The sequence below is a fragment of the Clupea harengus genome, unplaced genomic scaffold (assembly GCF_900700415.2).
Source record: "Clupea harengus unplaced genomic scaffold, Ch_v2.0.2, whole genome shotgun sequence".
In the NCBI taxonomy this organism is placed as follows: Eukaryota; Metazoa; Chordata; class Actinopteri; order Clupeiformes; family Clupeidae; genus Clupea; species Clupea harengus.
The window spans coordinates 19,001-44,537 of record NW_024879607.1 but is presented as its reverse complement, the minus strand read 5'-3'; the positions used below and the strand labels follow the sequence as shown (position 1 = coordinate 44,537).

Sequence of the window (25,537 nt, the reverse complement as noted above, 5' to 3'; positions counted from 1 at the left end):
AGTTTGCTTCATCCTAAACATGTGGATCAACTGCCTCACACACTAAATTTAACTCATTTGTCCTATTTTAAGGGTTTTCTTTAGGAATATGAGTTGATCCACATGATCAGGATGAAGCAAACTGCGCTGTGCTGTAACTATGTCACCAGCTGTGCTGAACACTCTTTCAGAGGTTACTAGCTGGCTAGCATAAGCTAACGGTTTCGCTAGCTGGTTAGCTTGTGTAGCTTGGAAGCCCTCGTTTTCTACAACACTGTAAGGCTGAATATCTTTATCGCATCGTGAGCTTTTATGCCGGTGCATCGATGCGAACCGGTGAATCTTCCTATCCCTAATATGCATATTATTTAATTTAATATTCCTCAGTCCTACACCCTGTAAACTGCTGCTAGCCCTTCATTTAAATTTAAATTGTTGTTATATGTTATATGTAATTTTTTATCTTGTTTGCCCGTCTACTGCGTAGATATTGCCTGCCAGGTTTTTTCAAGAATTTCACTGCTTTGATAATGCTAAGTTATTGGTGCATGTAATACCCATTAAGCTCCCTTCTGTCCCTCCCCTTCTGCCACACAACCCCCCCCCCCCCCCCCCCCCCCCCCTTTATTTCTCTACCTGGCCGGCCTCAAGCAGATTGGGCCCCCCTTATGTGCTGCGGTTCTGCTTAAGGTTTTTTCCTTTCTTCAAGGGATTTTTTCCTTGCCCCTGTCTGCCTTTGTGCTTGCTAAAGGAGTTTAGGACCTGAAGCGCCTTGAAACATTTGTATTGTTTTGGGGCTATATGAATAAAATTCAATTGAATTGTTCTCTAACAATTCCCTGTTATCTCTTGCTTACTAGTAGGTGTTGCTAATATGTATCCAGTGATATAATTCATGGAGACCTATTGTCTATTGTAAAATAAGTCATTAAACTCCTCTCCTCATTTTCTGCACCGTTTCTCTAGGACCTGGGACCTTCACAATGATTCATATTCTCTTCTCCTCTAAGAGTCCATGGCCTTTTATTCACTGCATTCAGTGCCCAGCAGAACTCAGTTCACTCACTTTCAGTGATTTCAAGTGTTGTTCAGTCAGGTCACTTTATCTCATATGTAAATATGTGCACTTAATAATATTAGTGCTTTATCTCATATGTAAATATGTGCACTTAATAATATTAGTGCTTTATCTCATATGTAAATATGTGCACTTAATAATATTAGTGCTTTATCTAATATGTAAATATGTGCACTTAATAATATTAGTGCTTTATCTAATATGTAAATATGTGCACTCAATAATATTAGTGATAATGTTATATTCTTTACTGTAATTCCAGACTGCAGTGCATTTTCTTACTAGGCTTTTCCAAACTACCTTTCCTCATTGTCCCAGATAATAATTACACAAATTCAAAACTGTTACCTATTCTGGTTGGCCCAGAAAAACACTTTAAATCTGCAGAGTATGAACGTACTTCTATCACCACAGATCACAGTTTTTTTCCGTTCTTGTACGAACCACTGATGGGTGAGGTGATGGGTGGACCGGTTCCTCCAATGGGATCCTCAGGTTCACAACTCTGACTGGTCTGATAGGTGGACCGGTTCCTCCAATGGGATCCTCAGGTTCACAACTCTGACTGGTCTGATAGGTGGACCGGTTCCTCCAATGGGATCCTCAGGTTCACAGCACGTCATCCAAGGGATCCTGCCCACAACCATCCCACATTGTGATGGATAGAAAGACAGGATTTAGTATCACTCGCTCAGAAATGATCAGTTTCCAACTCACCCACAAGCTCAACTGTCCAATATCAGTCATCCTATTCATGCCTAATAATACTGCAGCGTGCAGGACTGCAGTCAGAAAGTGGAGAGTGAATGGGTGAGTTCCCTGATGTGTCCCATAATCCTGTGCGACTGGGAGTGTGAGTGGATAATGTTTAATTCTGAGAGTTTAGTTCAGATTTAGAATGTTCTCGGGCGTCCCTGCCTTCCCCTTAGTGTAGCCATCGTCCCTTACTGTGTGTCTTATGTGATTTAGTGAATTAGTGATCCCCCTTACCGTGTGTCTGATGTGATTTAGTGAACCCCCTTAGCGTAGCCATCCACCCTAACCGTGTGTCTCATGTGATTTAGTGAACCCCCTTACTGTGTGTCTTATGTGATTTAGTGAACCCCCTTACTGTGTGTCTTATGTGATTTAGTGAACCCCCTTACTGTGTGTCTTATGTGATTTAGTGAACCCCCTTACCGTGTGTCTTATGTGATTTAGTGAACCCCCTTAGCTTTCCCTCTGTCACTGTCTGTGTACTTCGCCTAAATAAATGGCGGGGTGGACGTGAAGAGAACTCTTGACTCTGCTTGTTGCTTGAGATACTTCTACCATTTACCAACATGGGCATAGGTCAGCTTCTCTGAAGGAGTCATGCATCTCCTTATCTATATTGCCTACTCCTTCACATATTTTCCAACGGTCAGCCTTGAAGGTGCAGAGACGATTATATCACCAGGTAATTACCCTTACTGTGGAACAACCATAAAATGGTATCCATTCACAGACTTATGATTATCCATTCACAGACACAGTCTATTACTTATACCTTGGACCTTCACCACAGGTTGAAATATAAATGTAACAAGAAATCAAGTTACAAATAGTGAAAAGTATACTGAATAAGACTGTTTTAGACTGAGCCGCTTGCCAAACAGGTTCAGTGTAATAAGAGATGGGTGGCCTTCCTGACTCTGAGAAATCCTTGTTGCACGACCGTGTTGAACGACTCAAGCACTGATTTAGGCTTCCATTATAAACACACACATAGACATACACACACACACATTATAAACACACAGACAATGGACTGGTTTGTTCCTGCAGAGTAGGACTGCTGTTATATCAAATGGTCTGAAATGTTAACGTTATTTAATTTTCAATGAATAGGCTTGGTGGGCCTACTCGCCGTGTCTTTAAGCATACACAACCATGAAGATCCGACGCCTACGCAACTGTGAAGCAACAATTTCCACAACAATTTCCGCAACACTCGGATTTGAGTCAAAAGTAGTCTGAATCAAAATTGCCTGGCGCATTTGAAAGGTTACACAAATCTCATAAAGTAATCTATTCAAGTTTTCATATAGTAAAAGATGGTCTACTCAAATAACTAGTAACTAATGACGACAATAGGCTAAATAGGCAAGTTCTGACACATTTGTTAAAGGTTGGTATGCACTGAAACTTTCTGGTTCAATGTAATGACAAAAGAAGTCAAAAGGTTATAAGAAAACCTGACTGCCAGACTCACCTTGCAACATTCCTCCTCAGTATGAGGATAACGAGGGACTGAGTGATAGGAAAATAGAGCGGGTACTGAAATCACGTGATGTTATTGCTGACACCTTTGCTCCATAGACTGTAAAAGAAGTCTTTCCACAAGATGGCGATTGAAGTGTTTGCGCAAACAAGGCTGACTGCTGTCAGTTTTTATTGCACAGTTTTTATTGCACAAACGACTCACTGCAACACACACGTGCTATATATGGAGACGACACAGGACACACACACACGCCTGAGGTCGCCATGAATTCGTCTTCTGCCTTTAACCCGTACCGGATCGTACCTCCTCCAGGAGCAGTGGGCAGCTTCTCAGCGCCCGGGGACCAAGTGAACCGTCCGTCTCGGTCAGGGACTGACAGGAGTGTTCTGTTTGTATGTTTTTCTGTTAGGGGTTCTTAGTGAAGGAAACCCCTTGTGAACACGGGGAGAACATGCAAACTCCACACAGAAAAGGCCAGCAGATAGCCCGCCTGAGCACTGAAGGTCTGGGGAGGACCTGCCCCCCAGAGCCAACAGCGCCCCATGCGGGGATTGAACCCATGACCTTCTTGCTGTAAGGCGGCAGTGCAAGCACCTGAGCCACCGTGACACAAAAGGTTGAGCACTGCCTCCCCGTCAGGGAATCGAACCCCGGTCTTAAACGGACCTAAACGGTTTCCCGCAATGGTAGTGCTAAACCACTTCGGATGTAATATTCTTTTGGCCACTACGACTTTTTGGCGTTGTTCCGAGTTTTTTTTAAAGACGCGTGGTCTTTGAAAAAACTTTTAGTTCAGGCAAACTTCTGACAGGAGACTCGCTACATTTATTCACGCTAGTGTCCTTCCATCAAAGGTAAGATACGTTGCTTGGGTTGAATGTAAATCTACAGGATACATTTACATTGCCAGAATTTGCCATAAAAGTTAGCCTGCTTTGTGGTAACATTAGTTTTCGCTGCTAATTCGCTAGGTTGATGTTAGAGAGCTGACAGGCTTTACTCTCTCACATCAGACACGTTTGGGGGTAATTATGTGCCAAAGAATGAATTAACATAATAACGTTTGTTTGTATTGTGTGTGGTTTTCATGCTGTTACATGATCATATGTTGTCAGCGCGGTACTGACACTAATTTTGTGTCACCCATTGGCTAGCATCGCTAGCTAGGTAACAATGAAGACTTGTGATGAAATGACACGTCAAATTATGAGTGGACATGATCGTTTTATATAGTCATGTGTACATCTTTCATGTCGTGACTTTAAATAGTCTTGTCAGTCCGTTTTATGACAATGTTGTGTTAAGTTAACTAGCTATACCTCAGCATCACTCGTTGCTAAGAGACTGACGCTACGACTTGTGTTGAAATTACGTAATATAATGAATGAACATGATTGTATTTTATATTTATGTGTACGGTTTTCATGTTGTGATGTTAACTGATCTTTATATCATGGATCTGACTTAATGTGTTGATAACTCGTCAGAATCGCTGGTAAGAGACTACAGCTATTGGCTTAATACACTGCACTAACTAACAGCTTGACTACTAAGGGATTGATACCATATCTCTTTCTTTCTTTTTACCAAAGTAATATTACAATAGGTGGGTTTCCATTCAGCTCGTGTATGCAGTATGCTTTGCCATCCGTGAACAAGCCAAACAACATATAAAGTTACCCGACCTTGGCGAGGCGCAAGAGATTGCTGACCACAACAACCGCGCACACCATGTCCCGCAGGTGTTTGGTGCACTGGATGGAACTCCAGTTCTAGCCTGCTGCTGGGGGAAGTATGGGAATGTGAGTTCCATCCAGTGCACCAGTAGTCTTGTTTACGCCGAAAGTTTCTCCCACAACACGATATTCTGCGCATGTTGCGAGTTTATAAAGCGCTATAGCAATGCGCTCGTCTGTGGGGACAGGCTTTCGGCAGCAAACACTTGCAGGCGACACAGCAGGGGTATCAGTTGGCACAATTCTTCGAATCCTGACCTGGTTAGGCTGAAGTTTTCCACCCACAGCTGATCAGTGAAGTAGGCCTTCACCAAATTAAAAAACTCCTTAGACCGCGCTTGTTCCCAGATGTACGGAGGTCTGTATGGGTATGGAATTCGCTGCTATCTGAGTGCGTAAAATATGTAAAATCATTCTACGCCTTCTCCTTCTAGCAGCTATTAAAGTAAATAGCTCAATAGCTACAGCATTGATCATTTTGACTGCGGAGAGGAGGGTGTACATTATAGCCTACACAAAACTCAGGTGATTGGAAACGGTCGCTGATGCTCATTTGGTTTGTGCGAATCACCCTGAATGCGCATAGCTAATGCGAACGAGCTGAATGGATACCCACCTATTGTTAATCAAATGTAATGTAATTTACCCCCCAGTCAACTGCTCAACTGCTGGAATCATCAGTTGATGGTAAACACACTGTTACCCTTTTTATCTAATCAAATGTGTTAATTTCAGTGACATAAAAATAATAACTGGTTTATTTACTTTCCCATAGCTCCAACCTAATGTGAAGAGTTTATCAGTGCACAAGAAGAGAGTGGATGGCCACTGAATTGTTCCAGGCCCAGGGCTGACCGGGGCAGCACTGTGGAACTACCAACGGCTGGTGGACCTTAAGCAGCCAGGTGTCATCCTCCCTGCTGTGTTTGATCCAGCTGTAATGGCTGTTGAAGTCTGCCTCCAAGAATCCGTTGGCCAGCCGCTCTCTGCTGGTCCACTGCTAAAGCAGGAGATGCCGCCAGACGACCACCAGGAACTTCCATTAGCAATTGGTAAGTTAACATAAAGATTTGGCCGTACATTTTTGCATCATACTGTAATGTTACAACATGCGTACGTGCGTCTGTATGTCCGTGTCTGTGCGTGCCTTCCTGCCTGCCTGCGTGTGTCTGTGCCTGCCTGCCTGCCTGCGTACGTCTGTGTGTGCGTGCCTGCGTGCGTACGTCTGAGTGTGCCTGCCTGCGTGCGTACGTCTGTGTGTGCCTGCCTGCGTACGTCTGTGTGTGTGTGCGTGCCTGCCTGCGTGCGTACGTCTGTGTGTGCGTGCGTACGTCTGTGTGTGCGTGCCTGCGTGCCTGCGTGCGTACGTCTGTGTCTGTGTGCATGCCTGCGTGCGTACATCTTTGTGGGCGTGCGTACATCTGTGTGTGCGTGCGTGTGTCTGTGTGTGTGTGCCTGCCTGTTTCTGTGCGTGCGTGCGTGCGTCTGTGTGTGCGTGCGTGTGTCTGTGTGTGCGTGCCTGCCTGTTTTTGGTGCGTGCGTGCCTGCCTGTTTCTGTGCGTGCGTGCGTGCGTCTGTGTGTGCGTGCGTGTGTCTGTGTGTCTGTGTGTGCGTGCGTGTGTCTGTGTGTGCGTGCCTGCCTGTGTCTGTGCGTGCGTGCGTCTGTGTGTGCGTGCGTGTGTCTGTGTGTGCGTGCGTACGTCTGTGTGTGCGTGCCTGCATGCGTACGTCTGCGTGCCTGCCTGCCTGCGTGTGTCTGTGAGTGCCTACCTACCTGCTAATCAAATGTGTTCATTTCAGTGACATAAAAATAATAACTGGTTTATTTTACTTTCCCATTGCTCCAGTCTAACCAGATGTGAAGAGTTTAGCAGTGCACTAGAAGAAAGCGAAGGGAAGACGGACAAAGACCTGTCTTGCCTGTGGACAGCCCAAGTCTCGATATGAGACTGATGAAGGAGCTTTTATTTATTTATTGTGTTCGAGAAATCTCACATGCTTTGCCCCTGCTGCTGAGGTCTTAACCATGGCAAGAGCGCATATTCACATTTGTTGTACACACGCACATAGTACTCTCTTGTTTACAGTCATTTGGAGCGCAGGGATATATGTCTATGCTTACCATTTTCATTTAGTCATTGTGAAAAGTTATATTTGAATGCTGGCCTTAAATGTTCCATATCATTTCTGAAATGCTTATCTTTATGATTACAATCCACACTTTTACATTTGTATAAAACGTGCAGTCCTATTTGATACATATAATTTGATACATATTTTTTGTCTGTTATAAATGTGATTTTCTTTTATCTGTGTGATTAAGACTGTATGTTAAACTGACCTCAATGCATCAGGCCAGCCAGGCAGATGCTCCCTTTTGATCGTTTCCATTTTTAAAGGAAAGTTTGTCATTGTTAATAGCTCTTTGTTTGTCATTTTCCTTTGTCATTGTAAGCAGTTATATTTAATTGTTGGCCTTAAATGATCCATATTATTTCTAAAACATGTATCTTTAATTACAGTCCAGGCTATTCCATTTGTGTAAATACTGAGACAAGTATAAATTATTTCAGATGTTGTCAATAAAACTATGATGAATAATAAAAATGGAACTTATTTTGAAATATTACACACTGCCTTTTAGTCCTTCTTAAATTAAAACAATATAGCTTTTTCTCAGCTTAATTATACCATCTACAACAAAAGGTTCTGTGTCATAAGAATGAATCCAAGTCTGCTGGTTCAGTTCATTTGAGCAGTACAGGGGATATTAATGATAAACACACTTGACAAACAAGGGAAGAACTAAAAAACATTAGTACATTTCTACAAAGATACTGACAATCTGATAGAGTAGTAATTCTACTATGTTCAAAGTAGTAGCATTACTATACATTTGATATAAACTACAAAAAAACGAATTTTACATAGAAAGTTGTGATTATTTTTTTAATCCCCAAGTATTTCCAATGCTTTCTACTCATATATTTCACATTCGATAACACCTCAATGGGGATACGAACCCTCTATCTTGGGGAATCTAAAATAAATAATTAAATGCACGGACCCAGAAAAATGCTTCAATCCGATTGGGCGATAATCCGCCACAACAATACACGGCTGGCCAGCTTGGTATGGCTCTGGTCCCAGTGCTCAGGAAATCCACATTCTCCTCTTACCTTTCCTTTTCCCCCTTGATGATTAAATATTTCTTAGACTATAACGTTTTGTGTTGCGTGGTTTATGAGTCTACCATCGACTCCATACAAGGTGAATGTCAAGTTGAATCAACAATAGAGACAAGGTAAATGAGGTATTAACAAATAGCATAGCTAACCGTAAGCAAAGCTATATAGTACAAACTACGGCTCTTTAGCGAACTAAAACTATTTACACCATCACACACGTATAAAAAAGACGGTTTAGAAAACAAACATGTTTTAAAACGGCCTATAACTGATCAAATTATTGCTTACAACACGTCTCCGTTTCAATGGGTTGGAGCTGTCGCGGCAGCAGTGAAAGATGTCAACATGAGTAATCGGTGAAACGGGTGTCAATATGGCTGCATCTGATTGGTTAATAATTTTATTACGCCAGTATAACATCGTGTTATTGGTTCGACTGATTTAGTAGGCAACTGTGTTAGCCGGCGAGTTTAACAAACTTTTACACTATGGGTTTGACAAACTCCACGGGAAACTGTCCTGGCAACAACTGGTTTATCGTTAGAAATTATATAATCATCCCAACTTTAGAAATTCAGGTCCTCCTAAATTAAAATGCAAAGTTGAACAGATACGAGGCTTCGGCCCACCACCTACTTGTGTCTATTTGCAATATTAGTTGAAATGCTCACAGATGTCTTGCATAATATACCGGTGGGGGAATCAAATGTATTGAAGTCACCGCATACTAATGGAGGGACTTCAGTTTGTTTTTCTTTTAAAAAGTAATTTTTTACCTGAGTGCTTGTCATCTGTGGAATCTTAAGAATTTGTTTTGGTTGTGATATGTAATATGACTGGAGTGGAGTAGAAAGCTGGAGAGTTTAAAGAGCAAGGAGTTCTGTCTGAATAACCTCTCATTCCGCTAGCTAGAAACACACACTTAAACTGCTATCCTAACACCATATGGTTAAACTGCCATTCCATAGTGAGCCCCAAACACAATAAATAAATAAATATATTAGATAGTTCTTCAGATGGGTGCTGTAGGCAGTTCTTCAGATGGGTGCTTTAAACAGTTCTTCAGATGGGTGCTTTAGACAGTTCTTCAGATGGGTGCTTTAAACAGTTCTTCAGATGGGTGCTTTAAACAATTCTTCAGACGGGTGCTTTAAACCAGGGGTCTTCAACCTTTTTCAGCCCAAGGACCCCTTGGCTGAGAGAGACACTGAGCAGGGACCCCCACCCCCGCCGCCCCAAATTTGGGCCTGATATTCATATATTTTATTTGGAACTAAGTGTCAGTCACACACACACACACACACACACACTCACACTCCCCTACACTTGTTTGAACATAATTGCAAATCATCTGTGACACACAACTCGTTTAAATTTATTCTGTTTATTATTGAAATTTTTTCTCCCTTACAGTTAGCCATCACTCTGTATTCAATTAGGGAGGGACAAAGAATTGAGTAGCTTGAGAAGCTTAAGTATGGATGAAATATCTCATACCTAGTGAGAGATCTGACGTTTGAGAAGTCATCACTCATGTCTTTGGCAACAAGATTCTCCCTATGAAGCATGCAGTGCGTCATACGGCTCTTGCACCGCCTGTGCACATCGCAACACATTTTGGCCAGGGTATGTCATGTTCACGGAAAAAATAGTTCTATCACTTTGAAAATCTCTGAACTTGTTTTACGTCCAGAGCTGCTTACAGAATAGATATTCCTCCTGCATCTCATTTTGGTCGACAAATCACAAAAAAGCTAAAAGCTGAGCGTCGTTTGACACATCGGTGGATTCAACTAATTATAGTGCAAAATAATCTGCCTTTGGGAGTTTTGCGACTAGTAGTGCCCTCACATCAGCTGCCAATTCATCAATAGCATTGGGATGCTTTTCAGTTTTTTAACGTACTCATCCTTCCCAAACATTGTTTTGCAAATATAGCTGCTGGCAATATTAAACTTTCCGCAATTATGTACGGCTGTTTGGTCTGAGCGACACGTAATGCAACTTGATAAGAGGCTTTTAAAGTTAGCTCGCACACTTTGGCTGATTGTCTCATCAATGTCTGCTGGCCCCCCACAAAAAGATTTTAAACAGGTAATTAAAAATTATTTCAAGTGAGCATGGGTTGTCTTTAAGTGTCGTTGCAGCTTTGATGGTTTCATAGTTTCGTTTGATAGCACGGGAGGGCAAACCACGTAGTGGTTTACACTGGTAATTCGTCACCATCGGTCTCTTTGTAGGTGAAGGCAAACTTCAGATAATTCTCTGAATATTTACGTGTGTTCTCCCGTTTGGCTTTTGGCTGTTCGTGGAAGGGGTGTTGGCATCCTCTGAATGTAGGTCATCTGAACCGCCATCAGTGGTGTCTGACGTGGAGCTTTTGTTCCGAGAAATTACAAAACGATTAAAGCAGGTAACGTGTTTTGGCACCAGATAGCTAAATGTAGCTAAAAGTGCATATGTTGCCATGGTGATCAAATGATCGCGTGAAGACTCATGGGTAGCCTATGTATTATTTTTAACGAATAGAAAGCAATTTTTACGTTATGTTTATGTTTATGTAGCCTATTGGACGTTTTTAATTTTTGCAAGAGGGAAAAAATGCTTCAGATGAAATAATTTGGCGGACCCCCTGCAGTACCTCCACGGACCCCCTGGGGGTCGCGGACCCCCGGTTGAAGACCTCTGCTTTAAACAGTTCTTCAGATGGGTGGCCTCCGAATGCAAAACATTATTCACCTTCCAGTCTGATGATATTTATACAAAAATTCAATTTGATGTATGAAGAGAGAAAAATCCTGACGTCAAACTTTATACATGGAGTAATAAAGATTGCACTTCTTTGGCATGCATGGAGTATTGGTCAGTTTCTGACTGTTTAGATAGGAATAACATATCCAGTAATAGGTTGTATGATAGTAACATATCCTTTTTAGTGTTTTTTAAAACATGACTTAGTAATTAAGAAGATCCAAAACATTGAAACAATGTTTCTGGAATAAGGCCTTCATTTATAAATGCTTTTTCAGAAATTGTGAGCTTCAAATTTTGAGGATTTCAAACTTACAGGCAAAAGTGGGCCAAGCTTTCACAGAGTGAGAAAGACAGACTGCTCTTCTGAATGAGCAACTCTTAACTGAACTGGAATCATATAAGCATGAGCTTCTCAAATACTAATGGTGACCATGGAAACCATGGAAACGATATCACATTTAAAGCTGCACCAACTGAGTGAGAGCAGGTATTCTAGTAGGCGGCCTAATTATCTTTGGATTTGGTTTTTATAGATTCAGCATTTTGTAGAAATACTGTTTCAAGAATTTTGACACCAGTGCTGTAACCTTGATATTTTATATGATATGATGTTTTCTGTTTTTTAGTTTTACAGAGAAAAAAGCATAAAGGAGATATGTAAACGGAGCTCAAAGTAATGAACAACTATGAATTGAAGAAGCAAATCAAAGTAAAGAAGATTTTTGAGTTTAAACACAATCTGTGCTGTTCACCATCTGTCTAACTGGATAGCCTCAGTTAGTTATACATCTAGTGAGGACAGAACACACTCTAATTATGCCTGAAAATGTATCAGAATATGACAGACCAGGTTTCATTTTTCAGGAAAATAAATGACATGAAGATAGAGGGAGCCTTTGTGAGGTGAAGGAGTAACTGGTTTGAGGAAGGCGAACAAAACACTGCCTATTTCTTCAGATTAGAAAGATCCTGGAATAAAACCAATTATTCAAAAACGTAATGGAATTATTACTGATGATCCCCATAAAATTGTGAATGTATTCAGATATCTCACTAAAACTAAGTCAATTATGAATGACAAAAAGATTTTTGTGATGCCCCAATAACTTCAGATAACATCCTGTTCGCCGTTCATCACCTAAAGCTTAATAAATCCCCAGGCGTTGACATCTGAACATCTGAATTTGATATCGCTTTCACAGAACAGTTAGCCCCTTCCTGCATGGTGTGTATACAGAAAGCATTAATCCCCCCCTCCCACTTTATCTCAGGGACTTTTAACCCTAATTGGAAAGCCTAAGAAAAGATTCACTTTGCATTCACAACTGGTGACCAATTTGTCTTCTTCATAATGATCACAGAATCCTAGCTCAGATTTATGCCAAAAGAACAAAAGCTGTTTTGGACCTAAATGATTGATGAAGCCCAATCTGGTTTCATGAGGCATAGACATGTATCTGATAACATCAGACCTGTGCTAGCCCTTATTGACTGTGCTGATATTAGACATGTATCTGATAACATCAGACCTGTGATCCTTATTGATCCTTATTGACTGTGTGATCATAGACATGTATCTGATAACATCACGCCTGTGATTCTTATTGATCCTTATTGACTGTGCTGATCTTAGACATGTATCTGATAACACCACACCTGTGATCCTTATTGACTGTGCTGAGCATAGACATGTATCTGATAACATCACACCTGTGCTAGTCCTTATTGACTGTGTTGATCATAGACATGTATCTGATAACACCACACATCAGACCTGTGATCCTTATTGATCCTTATTGACTGTGCTGGTCATAGACATGTATCTGATAACACCCCACCTGTGATCCTTATTGACTGTGCTGAGCATAGACATGTATCTGATAACATCACACCTGTGCTAGTCCTTATTGACTGTGTTGATCATAGACATGTATCTGATAACATCACGCCTGTGATCCTTATTGACTGTGCTGATATTAGACATGTATCTGATAACATCACACCTGTGATCTTTATTGATCCTTATTGACTGTGCTGATATTAGACATGTATCTGAAAACACCACACATCAGACCTGTGATCCTTATTGACTGTGTTGATCACAGACATGTATCTGATAACACCACACCTGTGATCCTTATTGACTGTGCTGATATTAGACATGTATCTGATAACACCAGACCTGTGATCCTTATTGATCCTTATTGACTGTGCTGATCTTGGCAGTAATGGCAGGTATATTTTGTTTTTAGATTTCTGCAAGGCATTTGAAACAGGCAAACACAACTTCATATTTCAGGCCTTGGAGATATTTGGCTTTGGTCTTCAAGGTCGAGAAACACCTCTCAGCTTCAGCCGTTGTCATGGGAGTGGTTATGAGGATGTTCAACAGAGCCACAGTCTCAGATACCACCTACTGGTCACACAGCAGAGTGTTTTCAGTCATCTCAGATACCACCTACTGGTCACACAGCAGAGTGTTTAGTCTCAGATACCACCTACTGGTCACACAGCAGAGTGTTTAGTCTCAGATACCACCTACTGGTCAGACAGCAGAGTGTTTAGTCTCAGATACCACCTACTGGTCACACAGCAGAGTGTTTAGTCTCAGATACCACCTACTGGTATGACAGCAGAGTGTTTAGTCTCAGATGCCACCTACTGGTCACACAGCAGAGTGTTTAGTCTCAGATGCCACCTACTGGTCACACAGCAGAGTGTTTAGTCTCAGATGCCACCTACTGGTCACACAGCAGAGTGTTTAGTCTCAGATACCACCTACTGGTCACACAGCAGAGTGTTTTCAGCAGTCAGATACCACCTACTGGTCAGACAGCAGAGTGTTTAGTCTCAGATAACACCTACTGGTCACACAGCAGAGTGTTTAGTCTCAGATACCACCTAGTGGTCAGACAGCAGAGTGTTTTCAGTCGGACGCTCCTTCAGCTCTGCTGTAATGAGGACCGCGACAGGAAGACATTTTACCTGAACAAAGGTGTTAATATTGTAGCACGGCCATTAGCATTCCCCTCCCAGTTTCCCCTTCTGAGAGCCCAACAATTGGGACACAAATGTTAGAAGGATGTATACATGTGCAGAATGTTGTCATACTTAATACCTTAGAGAATCACCTCATGGAACCACCCAGCAATTTGTCAATACGGTTCAGAAGATGCTTCTGCACATATATGTTTTTATCTTGATTGAGATTTGGGGGAAAAGCAAACACACTTTTTGAGGAATGTTTTAATGAGTAACTACGTTTAGTAATTCATATTGTGAGTGACAGATTAACCCACCTGTTGTTCCCACTAGCCATCCAGGCATTATGCTATGTAGATTTCCTATTCGGGTCGTGTAAGAACACAGCATGGAATCAACAGTATGGCCAAAAGACGCCAGTTAGCATGTTAGCAAGCTTTTATCAGCACCAGCTGGGCAGTTGGTAGTGTTTGCTAGGTTCCTGCATACTTTTCAGGTAGGAAGTTCGCTAGTATTAGACCAAAGCTTCATAATGCTGCTTTAATATACAAAATACATTTGACTTTGCAACCATTTCTAAAATGAGCGTACATTCCACATCCTACATCCTAAAGAGCGTCTGCAGCAACTTGAGCACCACAGCTGCTAACCCTCGTGGACACGTGGGAGGGGCTTCAGACACACTCTGGTAAGTTTGGTAGGATTTAGTTTTATACACGGGAAAACATAAACATGCACTGTGAATGGGAGTGGGGGAAACTCAAAGGGTACACACACAGACACAGACACAGACACACACCACACACACACACACACACACACACACACACACACTGAATAGCCCTTCAGAAAGGGGCCTTTGGCACTCTCAGTGGGGCCAGGACCCTGGATGGGACTGAGATTTGGGCTTTAATGACCTCAGAACTAGAACCTTATCTTTGACACTGAGGTCCACACACGCACATGCATGCACACACATGCACACACTCACCCTGCTGATTGGCATAACATTAGATGAATTAAATTCAAACTACTTAAATTCTGAGACACACTCATAGTTTTTTTAATGCTTTAATTGTTACATGTTTTTTGTGTGATAGTTGACAGGATGTCAGTGTTCAGTGTTTTCCAAGGACTAAGCTAGAAAGATAGTTGGATAAAAATAGTCACCTCCACCTTCTGCAGCACTGCAGCCATCACCACCAGTAAGAACGTTACTCCAGATGTTTTCACATTGGGTTCGTTTTGCTGCTCCCCAACCCTAATCCTAACAGTATCCCCATCTTATCTCCTACTTACACTAACCCTAACCCTAGCCACAAGCTGGAAAGACTGGACTAGAAAACAGGAAGTACCTCCACCACGCTGCAGGACTGCAGCCATCACCAGCAGTAAGAATGTTTCTTAGAGCAATTTAGCCCAGCACTGCCAGATCCAAGCAGTTCAGGAGAGAAAATATCTAGAAACAGGTTTAGGAGTGAAGTTTGCTCTATTGCTTAATCTCGGACAGTGAGGGACTACATTTCAGTAACGCAGCTGAAGGAGATGTCCAGGTACTTGTAGGTCCCAGGACATCTGTCTCTCCCGTTTGAGAAATGGTTTGATGCCACCAGTGTGCATCTCTCCTTTCCATCACACCTTTACGGGGAACAAAACAAGACAAAAATATTATGAAATGAAAATATCTGAACCTTTACACATAGAAAAAGTAACATTGGTTACACTTTCCCCTGACACTCCCTCTGAACACCAGCTACTAATAGAATGCATCATATTGGCTAATTAAAGTTACATATTTCTGAATCCGTTACTTGTGGCGTTTCTGGCTGATTCACCTCACGTGCAGATATGAACCCCAGTTACTTATGGTGAAAGTCACACTAGCTAATTAACCTTGAATCAGCTTGAATCCAAGTTGGTTATGGCATAAGTTGCACTAGCTAATCAACGTTTAATACGCTTGAATATGAGGGCTTTAAGGACTGTGTGTGTGTAGTTATGTACTGCTTTGCTAGTTAAATTGTACCTAGATTACTTGGATTACTCTGAATTTGCACTATCTTGGCAATTACCCTGTTTGCCAAGTTAGTTTCACTCACTGGCTGGTTTGTCAAGCCACACCTCCAACAATCAGCCACTTTTGTGTAATCAAGATCTGGGAGGGCCTGTTTCACTGGACAGCAGGTACATAAAAGCTTACTACAGTCTTAATTACTTCAGAGAAAGCTAGAGGGCTTTAAAGACTGTGTGTGTGTAGTTATGTACTGCTTTGCTAGTTAAATTGTACCTAGATTACTTGGATTACTCTGAATTTGCACTATCTTGGCAATTACCCTGTTTGCCAAGTTAGTTTCACTCACTGGCTGGTTTGTCAAGCCACACCTCCAACAATCAGCCACTTTTGTGTAATCAAGATCTGGGAGGGCCTTCAGCCAGGTGCAATCAGTGAGCATGCTACTTCCATAGGGCTGCTGCTGAAGCGTCAGCGGAAGTGTCAGCCCTTTTCGTGTGAAGACCTTTTTGGGTAAAGACGTACAAGTCTACCTGTACAAGACCTTTTTGGGTAAAGACGTACAAGTCTACCTGTACAAGACCTTTTTGGGTAAAGACGTACAAGTCTACCTGTACAAGACCTTTTTGGGTAAAGACGTACAAGTCTACCTGTACAAGACCTTTTTGGGTAAAGACGTACAAGTCTACCTGTACAAGTCCACCGAAACAAGGTTCACAAACAAGGTAAACTTTTTTCATTTTGACTCTGCCATAGCCATGTGTCACAGTAGCATCTCTGTTGTCACTGGTTGTCAAAAAAGATCGCAGCGCAGCAGACGGCAGCGCAACCTGGGTAACCTCCGCTCACTTCAACAAACCTCATCTACTGTAACCTCTTTCTCTGTTGGCCTGTGGAACTGTCAGTCTGCAGTCAAGAAAGCTGATTTCATCTCAGGTTATGCCAACCACCTCTCCCTAGGGCTCTTGGCTCTCACGGAGACATGGATCACACCTGAAGACAATGCTACCCCGGCAGCACTCTCCACCAACTATGCCTTCTCCCATACTCCCCGGCCATCTGGTCGTGGAGGTGGGACGGGGCTGCTGATTTCAGACAACTGGAAATTCACTCCACTGCTGCCTTCAAACAGGTATGCCTCCTTTGAATATCATGCAATTATGGTAACTGCTCCTGTTAAAACTTATGTGATTGTTATCTACCGTCCACCAGGACAACAGGGTGATTTCGTCCATGAGCTGGACACCCTGCTGTCATCCATCCCTGAGCAGGAGTGTCCAACACTCATCCTTGGCGACATGAACATCCACCTAGACAATCCCAACTCAGCTGACTTTCGAACCCTGGTTCACTCGTTCGACCTACAACAGGTCCCCACTCCTCCAACTCACAAAGCAGGAAAAGAGCTTGACCTCATCCTTGCTCGGAACTGCACCACGGACAACCTAACGGTAACCCCTCTGCATTGCTCGGACCACTTCTTCATTCGCTTCGATGTTCGGCTCATTGAGCAACCCTCTGTCCCCCCTCCGATGGTCTCGTTCCGGCGCAACCTCCGCAACCTCTCTCCCACCCACTTTTCCTCTCTGGTTTCTTCTGCTCTTCCACCTTTATCCACTTTCTCCTCACTAGGTGTCAATGATGCCACAGAAGCTCTCTGCTCCACTCTGAGCTCATGCTTGGACAGCTTGTGTCCACTTTCCACCAGACCTGCTCGATCTACCCAGTCTCATTCGTGGCTGAGTGATACCCTCCGAACGCAGCGCTCCAATCTCAGAGCGGCTGAGAGAAAGTGGCACAAATCTGCCGCGCTGGACGATCTTGCAAGCTACCAGACACTGCTGGCCTCCTCATCCAGCATCACTGCTGCTAAGAAGACTTTTTTCAATGACAAAATCAACGGTGCAACTGACGCTCGGAAACTATTCTCCACCTTCAAAACTCTGCTCTACCCTCCTCCTCCCCCCCCAGCTACTAACCTCACTGCTGATAACTTTGCTTCCTTTTTCACAGAGAAAGTGGCAGCCATCGGGCAACAGTTCGACCAACTGTCCCCCTCCCCTAAGGGCGCAACCGTCAATAGCTCATCTTTTCCTTCTTTCATCCCTCTCAGCGAGAGTGAGGTCTCCAAAATCCTAACAGGTAGCCGTCCAACTACATGCCCGCTGGACCCCATCCCATCCAACATCCTTCAAGCCATATCGCCTGCCGTCTTACCGGCAATAACACAGGTGATTAATGCTTCATTTAATTCTGGAACATTTCCTTCTCTTTTCAAAGTGGCTCGGGTAACGCCGCTGCTCAAGAAGCCGGCTCTCGATCCCACTCAGGTGGAAAACTATCGACCAGTCTCACTTCTCACGCTCCTATCTAAAACCATTGAGAGGGCAGCTTCCAAACAGGTCACCGAGTTCCTGTCAAAGAACAATCTCCTCGATCCGAACCAGTCTGGATTCAAAAGCGGTCACTCCACCGAAACAGCCCTGTTGTCTGTAATGGAGGCCTTAAAAACAGCTAGAGCAGCAGCTCAATCCTCGGCTCTCGTCCTGCTTGACTTATCAGCTGCGTTTGATACAGTCAACCACCGCATCCTTCTGTCCATACTGTCAAGTATGGGCATTTCTGGCAAGACGCACTCCTGGTTTGAATCCTACCTCACTGGGCGCTCGTTCAACGTGTCATGGCAAGGTCAGCTGTCTGTACCTCACCGCCTCACCACTGGGGTGCCCCAAGGCTCGGTGATGGGACCACTTCTCTTTGCCATTTACACCACCTCGTTGGGCCCTATCATCCGCTCGCATGGTTTTTCCTACCACTGTTATGCCGATGATACTCAACTGTTTCTGTCTTTCCCTCCTGAGGACACCACGGTCTCAGCGCGGATTTCGGACTGTCTCGCTGATATATCCACATGGATGAAAAATCACCACCTTCAGCTGAACCTGGCCAAAACGGAACTGATGGTCTTCCCAGCCAAACAGGTCATCCACCACAACATCAAGATCAATACTGACTCTTTATCTCTTGCTCCATCCAAAACAGCAAGAAACCTCGGGGTCATTATTGATGACCAACTGACCTTCACGGCCCACATCGCCTCTGTCTCCAGGTCGTGCCGCTTTGCGCTATACAACATCCGCAAAATCAGGCCGTACCTAACCCAGTATGCCACCCAGCTGCTGGTGCAAACCTTGGTGAGCTCCCGCCTTGACTACTGCAACGCCCTCCTAACGGGCCTGCCGGCTTGCGTGGTGAAACCACTACAGATGATCCAGAACGCGGCGGCGCGTCTGGTGTTCAACCAACCGAAAAGGGCACACGTCACCCCGCTACTCATCGAGCTCCACTGGCTGCCAGTAGCTGCTCGCATTAAGTTCAAGTCACTTATGCTTGCCTACAGAGTGCTTACTGGTTCTGCTCCCACCTACCTAAATGCTCTTGTAAGGGCAAATGTTACACCCAGGACGCTGCGCTCGTCTAGTGAGCGTCGTTTGGCACTGCCGTCCGTGCAAGCACGGCAATCCAGACTATTTTCATTTGTAGTTCCACGTTGGTGGAATGAACTGCCTAGTACTACCAGAGCAGGGGCGTCCCTCTCTACCTTCAAGAAGCTTTTGAAGACCCAACTCTTCAGAGAGCACCTCCCCTCCTAACTGGCACCTGACTAGCGCTTAACTTGCACTTCAGCAGTTACATTCCTGCACTTCTTTTTTTTTTCCTCTTTTCTAGGTTGTTGTTTTTCTAATTCTCATGTAAAGTAGTATTTATTGTTACACCATGCTTTTTTATTGCTCTTAGCTTGACTGTTCTCTCCCTTGTACGTCGCTTTGGACAAAAGCGTCTGCTAAAAATGACTAAATGTAAATGTAAGTTGGTTATGGCAAGTTGCGCTAGCTAATTAACCTTACATAACCCCAGTTATCTATGGTATGAGTCACACTAGCTAATTAACCTTACATAACCCCAGTTGTCTATGGCATGGTTTCTACTGGCTGGTTTACCTGTCCTTGACTCTGCCTAGGGCAAGTGAGGTGCGGCAGCGGGTATTGGTGACCTCATCTGCAGCTCGTCCAACAGAGCAGGTGTGTCCGTCAGTCCGCCCGTAGTTAGCAGCATGGATTTTTATCACGTCTAGTCCTGAATGGGAAGGACAGGTAGCACACCAGAAATGCAAACCAAAGAATATTTGTGAAACTGTTGGAAATAATGGTTCTCTTGGAACAGTTGTGGGGTGCTGTGTGAGGTCATGTGTCTCTTGAAATGGTTGTGGGGTACTGTCTGAAGGAATGTTTTCTGTGTTCTAAAATAATGTCTCTTGGAGTGGTTGTCTGAAGTAATAATGTCTCTTGGAGTGGTTGTCTGAAGTAATAATGTCTCTTGGAGTAGTTGTCTGCAGTAATAATGTCTCTTGGAGAAGTTGTCTGCAGTAATAATGTCTCTTGGAGTAGTTGTCTGCAGTAATAATGTCTCTTGGAGTAGTTGTCTGCAGTAATAATGTCTCTTGGAGTGGTTGTCTGCAGTAATAATGTCTCTCTCTACTCACCACAGTCCAGTGTGCTGATGTTGCCCTCACATGTCTTGCTGGATGCTGTTAAGACAAACAGGAGTTACTGATGTGGGCGCTGTGACGAGACCGTAGGCTCATTCTCTCTTGTTTGTTCATGTTTGTGATATGAGGTCACTTATGATTGGCAGTCAAAGTGGTTCCCTATGAGGTCACCTATGATTGGTTAAAGTGGTTCCCTATGAGGTCACCTATGATTGGTTGAAGTGGTTCCCTATGAGGTCACCTATGATTGGTTGAAGTGGTTCCCTATGAGGTCACCTATGATTGGTTGAAGTGGTTCCCTATGAGCCCTGTTCATTGTGAGTATGATCAACCCTAACCCTAGATCAACCATGCACCTGCTTTTATCTGTACCATAGCTCAAATCTTACCAGTGTGGGTCTGCAACCAAAGAAACACACCTAGCACACATCTCAGCTCAAAACCCCAGGCTTTAGTGGTTATCGTGTGTTATCCATTACGAGGCACTATACGAGCTGCACAATACTCTTGCAATTTTGATCTGTCATATTTCCATTAATCTGCCCATCAGAGATGATGGTGAGGTCCTGATCTGGTCCTAATCTCGTCCTTATCGGACATAATTTGGCTGTAAACTGCTCCTAATCTGGTCGTACTCTGATATGGTTTCAGACCATATACAAACTATTGAGTACATTCTTTTAAAAACACCGTTATAACATTTAAATATAATTATACATAATTTATATATGTGCTGCTTGCAGTGACTTACTGAGAGGAACACAGCTATAAGAGATGTCCAGGTATTTGTAGATCCCAGGGCACGGATTGGAGAAGATTCTGTTGGAGGCCTTTATCGAACAGCGCAGCCGTCCGTCACAGCTACAGAGAGAAGGTACAGGTGACAAGAGTGGCAGCACATAACTCCATGATTATGCAACTCTGATTGTTGGCTGACAATTGGTGAATAGCAGTTGGTGTTGGATTATTAACAAATGATTAGCCTCCAAGTAAATATAGAGACAGACCTCTCCTTGACAACAGACAATGTGTTGGATGAAGAGCAGTTGGTGTTGTCGATTTTGTGTGGAGGTTGGTTATCAGAGCAGATGGTGGAGTTTGTCCGTCCGTAATTAGCTGCATGAATCTTGAACACATTGTGGGGACCTACATGAGCGGAACACACATCATCGTTCCACACAAAACGCACAGGCGCTCGTCACAGTTTCATTTAAAGGTACCGTCTGCAATTCTGGCAAAAGTTTGTTGATATTTGAGCTCAACAGCCAATCAAATTACATCTCCCCCTTCCCTGTTCTGAAGCACTGTGCTGTAATTGCTAATGGCTAGGTCCTAGCCATTTTGCTTGTGTCCCATTTACTGAGCAAGGACTGTGTGCGAATACTGACGTTTTATTGACCACACACACACAGAATCAACGGGTAGAGAACCGTGAGGACAAATTAACTGAATTTGACAAACAGTGCATTGGATTTAGATCGCAGACTGTACCTTTAATGAATGACCTTAGGATATACGTACCACAATTGATTGTTTTGGTCTGGGCTTCACATATCTGGCTTGAGTCTGTAAGAGATATCGTAAATCTTGTAAGACACACACACACACACATTCTTACACAACATAGACAACACAGGCAAATTGGTAGCCCTTTGATAACATGAAAAGCATGAAAAGAGGTGTTTCCCCCAAACCTGGTGTCACAGGACAGCAAACTCCCAGATACACCCAGTTATGTGTTAGAGGTTTAAACTCCCAGATGCACCCAGTTATGTGTTAGGGGTTTAAACTCCCAGATGCACCCAGTTATGTGTTAGGGGGTTAAACTCCCAGATGCACCCAGTTACAGTGGGGAAAATAAGTATTTGAACCCCTGCCGATTTCGCAAGTTTGGCCACTTGCAAAGAAATGTGTGATCTATAATTGTAATGGTAGGTCTATTTTAACAGTGAGAGACAGAATATCAACAAAAACATCCAGAAAACTTAATTTTATAACAGTTATGAATTGATTTGCATTTGTCACAGAAAATAAGTATTTGAACCCCTACCAAACAGCAAGAGTTCTGGCTCCCACAGACCAGTTATGTGCCCAAGAAGCACACAGATTAGTCCTCATTAGGCCTAACAAGGTACACCTGATCTCAACTGGTGACGTGTATAAAAGAAACCTGTCCAAAGAATCATACTTCACTTCAACCTCACCACCATGGGCAAGACCAAAGAGTTGTCCAAGGACATCAGAGATAAGATTTGCAATAGACCTACCATTAAAATTATAGATCACACATTTCTTTGCAAGTGGCCAAACTTGCGAAATCGGCAGGGGGTCAAATATTTATTTTCCCCTGTATGTGTTAGGGGTTTAAACTATACTGTTCTGAATTATATCATTCAGTAAGATGTCTTCAATCTGGTGCACACGTGTACCGTTCGATATATAAATAAATAAGTATCACTAAACTAGTCAACTTAATGCACAGTAATGCATTGCCTAAGAATTCTAGAACACAAACTTTTTACCTTTTTCCGTTTCGTAGTTTTTACTTTAAAATAAGATGAGTAACTTGTGTAAATTCGTGAAGACATTTGTGGGGGATTTGGTGGGTGCAGGCGTGCACTGAACTCTCCCTACCTGAATTAGGACTGTTCATGTATCTGACTGCTCAGCACTTTTCATTTGAACAGAATTGGCTGAGAAACACCAAACATGTTTTCTAAATCAGCCTTTTGGAGAGAATGACAGGGACATTGAGAGAATGACAGGGACGTGGAGAGAATGACAGGGACGTGGAGAGAATGAAAGGTCTCATGGACAGGGACGTGGAGAGAATGACAGGGACGTGGAGAGAAGACTGTCCTTTGTGGCCTTTGTACTTACTTGGAGGAACACAGCTGTAGGAGATGTTGAGGTACTTGTAGACGCCAGCACACGGATTAGAGAAGATGTTGTTTGAGACCTTCAGAAGGCATGTCGTCCTTCCTTCACATCTTTATAGCAAAGACAAAGAGACTAAATCTTTTGTTGCTGTTGTAGGAAAAACCCAATCATTCAAAAAAAGGTATTTGAAGGTGCCAGGCTCAACTGGAAAAATACTGTTTTACACTTTCACCAGACCTGATGGCCTGCCTTCACTACTCAGTAGGGCTGAAGATACAGAAACCCATTTTCACTGTAAAACTTGTTTGCTGTTGATGAAACATGAGTTCACATGTCCGTAACTCACCTCTCCCTTACTATAGGGAGCGTTGTAGTTAACTCACCTCTCCCTTACTATAGGGAGCGTTGTAGATGCAGAGCAGTCGGTCTTGCTGAGTTGATTCGCAGGGCGTCCAGCAGAGCAGGTGGTTTTATCTCTCCGCCCGTAACTGGCAGTGTGGATACGGATTACATTGGAACCTGAAGAGGAAAGACATCAGAATTTGTAACAGAAGGTAAAGACAGATCATGTGTCGGCTATAAGGACATTAACTGATAGCGGCCTTAATTTCACAGGTTATTGTTAGTCACTGTCAAGCTTTATAGGTCAATGTGAATGCTCAGCATATAAGGAATGTGATGTCATGAAAGACTTGAGAGAATCCATATTCCAGTTTTCTTTGATGCCCTTCACATGTTTTGTCCAGTGATACTATTACTGGGACCAGTAAAAGTCTTAAGGGGAGGGACCAGTAGTAACTATGCTTACTGTCAAGCTTTATAGATCAGTGTGCATGCTCGTCATATAAGGAATGTGATCTAATAAAAGACTTGAGGGAATACACACCACATTCCAGTTTTCTTTGATGCCCTTCACATGTCTGGCTGGACTCTGTTTGAAAGAAAGGACAGTGGATGTTAACTCTAGGAAGCATCTTAAAAACCACTCATCATCTGTGTGTTACAATGAACATCGTACCATCTACAAAAGTAACTCAGGGGGAATCTCTTTTTTGTTTTCAAACAAGCCAAGGAAAACAACAAAGTGCGATATTAATTTCAGATATTTATTCGTACCATCTACAAAATGTCTAACTGTTCTACAAATCTATGTCATTTGATCTCTCCAAATTGGTGAAGTTATTTCTATCAGGCCCTACCCCGGCAGTGATTTACATGGACTATGTACACAGTTGTAGCTCGTAAGACTATTTAAGAAGAAGGCTGTTACTCTTGGTACTGCTGCATTCCCAACTCTTCAGAGAGCACTTCCCGTCCTAACTGGCACTTTGACTAGTGCGTAACTTGCAATTACAGCAGTTACATTTCTGCACTTCTTTTTTTATTTTATTTTTTATTTCATTTTGTTATATTTCTTATGTAAAGTAGTATTTATTGTTACACCAGGTTCTATTGCTCGTAGCTTGACTATTCTCTCCCTTGTACGTCGCTTTGGACAAAAGCGTCTGCTAAATGACTAAATGTAAATGTAAATTATTTTATGAGAACAACGGAACGTTTCATCAAGGGGAACCAACATGTCTAGATTACGGCACTGGCCAAAGCTGAACCTCTACTGTTTCCAGCAATGTCCTTACAAATGCACTGACATTGCTGTGGAGACGAGAGGAACTCTTATACAGGCCAGTGGTAAAGATTCTGACTGCCAAGCTCTGTAGGACATTTTGCAAGTGCAACATATAAAGAAAGTCTTGTAGGAAACAATGTGAGGGAATACACACCACAGTCCAGTTCGCCATGGAGGCTTTCACATGTTTGGCTGGACTCTGTTTGAAAGAAAGGGCAGTGGATGTTAACTCTGGGTAACATCTTAAAAACCACATTCATCATCTGTGTTACAATCAACATGTTGCAATTATAGTGCAAGCTTGTGGTGATGGGATGCTCCGGTTCCTTACTGTTTGGAGGAACACAGCTGTAGGAGATGTTGAGGTACTTGTAGATGCCACCACACGGATCAGAGAAGATGCTGTTTAAGGCCTTCAGAAGGCATGTCGTCCTTCCTTCACATCTTTACAGCAAAGACAAAGAGGCAAAATGTAAAACTGGTTTGCTGTTGATGAAACATGAGGTCA

At 43.0% G+C, this 25,537-nt stretch overlaps 1 protein-coding gene across 1 annotated transcript; it reads right to left on the bottom strand.

The window, feature by feature from the left end:
• Window positions 1–15,447: 15,447 nt before the first annotated feature.
• Window positions 15,448–24,376, bottom strand: LOC122129243 (L-rhamnose-binding lectin CSL3-like). The gene is made up of 9 exons (XM_042704233.1): window positions 24,319–24,376; window positions 23,797–23,921; window positions 23,403–23,416; window positions 22,044–22,135; window positions 21,530–21,668; window positions 21,274–21,383; window positions 20,517–20,561; window positions 19,975–20,110; window positions 15,448–15,600 (listed from the first exon to the last, which is right to left on the bottom strand). The coding sequence occupies exons 1-9, from the start codon at window positions 24,374–24,376 to the stop codon at window positions 15,480–15,482; spliced, it is 840 nt and encodes a 279-aa protein (XP_042560167.1). The 3' UTR covers window positions 15,448–15,479.
• Between the last annotated feature and the right edge of the window lie 1,161 nt (window positions 24,377–25,537).

What these genes read in the sequence shown, in the direction of transcription:
- LOC122129243 (XM_042704233.1), bottom strand. Translation starts at nt 24,376, where the DNA reads ATGCTTCCTAGAGTTAACATCCACTGTCCTTTCTTTCAAACAGAGTCC. An exon ending in TTATAGCTGTGTTCCTCTCA is followed by an intron (nt 20,562 to 21,273) that starts GTAAGTCACTGC and finishes TTGTCTTAACAG; the next exon opens with CATCCAGCAAGACATGTGAG. An exon ending in CATCAGCACACTGGACTGTG is followed by an intron (nt 20,111 to 20,516) that starts GTGAGTAGAGAG and finishes CTTCCCATTCAG; the next exon opens with GACTAGACGTGATAAAAATC.